This window comes from Malurus melanocephalus, unplaced genomic scaffold (assembly GCF_030028575.1).
Source record: "Malurus melanocephalus ecotype Western Australia unplaced genomic scaffold, MMel_1.1 scaffold_1131, whole genome shotgun sequence".
Lineage (NCBI taxonomy): Eukaryota > Metazoa > Chordata > Aves > Passeriformes > Maluridae > Malurus > Malurus melanocephalus.
In genome coordinates, this window is record NW_026624363.1 from 10,529 (window position 1) to 12,054 (window position 1,526).

General features: G+C 55.4%; 1 protein-coding gene across 1 annotated transcript in view; it reads left to right on the plus strand.

The window, feature by feature from the left end:
- The first annotated feature begins 359 nt into the window (after positions 1-359).
- LOC130586316 (formin-like protein 3) overlaps positions 360-1,526 on the plus strand; it is a 3,664-nt gene continuing 2,497 nt past the window's right edge. The window contains exons 1-3 of the mRNA XM_057387098.1: positions 360-755; positions 842-953; positions 1,058-1,158. Coding sequence (XP_057243081.1) covers positions 711-755; positions 842-953; positions 1,058-1,149 — 249 coding nt within the window. The 5' untranslated portion in view covers positions 360-710 and the 3' untranslated portion in view covers positions 1,150-1,158. The remainder of the gene's footprint in view (positions 756-841; positions 954-1,057; positions 1,159-1,526) is intronic.

Below are 1,526 nucleotides of genomic sequence, written 5' to 3' on the forward strand. Positions count from 1 at the left end.
GCACCCCTCACCTGTTGTAGTGGTTTGAATGATTTTAATGGGAGCAAAACACTCCCAAGTTCCAGCAAACCTCCTCCCCCTCTCTTTTCCCCACCCGGGTCCCGGAGACAAACTTTTCCACAGAGAGGAAAAGTGAAAAGAAAAGGGAAAAAAACTATTTATTTAAAATTATAGAAACAAAAAGAAAAAAAAACCTGTGGAATCAGCTGTTAGATCCCAAAGCCTTTCTCTTCCCTCCTGGGAGTAGCTTCCCCTCCGGGGCCCCCAAAGGGGTTGGACAGAGTCTCTCCGGTGGTTCACTGGAGGATCTTTCTCACCTGTTGTGCCACGGGAAAATCCTCCAATTCTCAGATGATGAAGAAAAAAGAAAATTCAAGGAAAAAACAAGTCCAAAGAAAGGGAGAAAAAAGGAGCAGTCCCAGAGAGAGCAGGCAGCTTCTTTTCCACCGCTGATCCCGAGATCCTCCCCGGAAGGGAAAAAAAAAAGTGTGTCTTGTCCCTTTCCCTCCCATTGTCCTTGAAGGGAGGAACATCACCAAACAAACCAGAGCAGTCTCGACTAATGTATAGTTCCAGAAGGGTTGTTTAACTTTCCTCTAACATAAGCAGATGATAGGAATACAATACTCAGCTAACCTAGGACACCTGATGTGCTCACCTGGCAGGACGCGGAGCAGGAAAACGAGACGCGCAAGAAGCAGGAGGAGGTGATGCGGGAGAAGCTGCTGGCGCAGGAGGCTAAAAAGCAGGAGAAGGTGAGTGGGGTGGGCTGGGGAGGAGGAGGGGGCATGGAGGGGACCCCCGTGTCCCTCACCCGGACCCCCCTGTGCCTCCCTCGCAGCGGAACAAGTGGCAGCAGCAGGAGCTGATCGCGGAGCTGCGGCGGCGCCAGGCCAAGGACCACCGGCCCATGTACGAGGGCAAGGATGGCACCATCGAGGACATCATCACMGGTACGGTCCCCTCGGCTCCCTGACCCCTCCATGGCCTGGCTCAGCCGGTTATGGGGGCTGACATATCCCTGTCCCCTTCCCGTTCCCTGCCCGTACCCCCGCAGCGCTGAAGAGCGTCCCCTTCACTGCCCGCACGGCCAAGCGGGGCTCCCGCTTCTTCTGCGACCCGTCCCACCACGACGAGTCCAGCTGTTAAGATCCCCAGGTACCATCTGCATGCCTGGATCCCCCTGGATCYCCCTGGATCCCTCCCCGGGTTCCCCCGGACCCCGCATGTCCCCTTCTGCACGTCCCCTCCCCTGCATGTCGTCACCCCAGGGTGCCCGGTGTGCTCCAGTCCCTTGGAGCGGGGCAGGATCTTAATGCCAGGATGGATCCTGGCACAGGATCCTGGCACAAGATCCTGGCACAAGATCCTGGCACAGAGCTGGATCCCAGAACAGGATCCCAACACAAAACTGGATCCCAGCACAGGATCCTGGTACAAAGTTGAATCCCAAAACAGGATCCTAATACAAAATTGGATCCCAGCACAAGATCCCAGCACAGGATCCTGGTACAAAGTTGGATCCC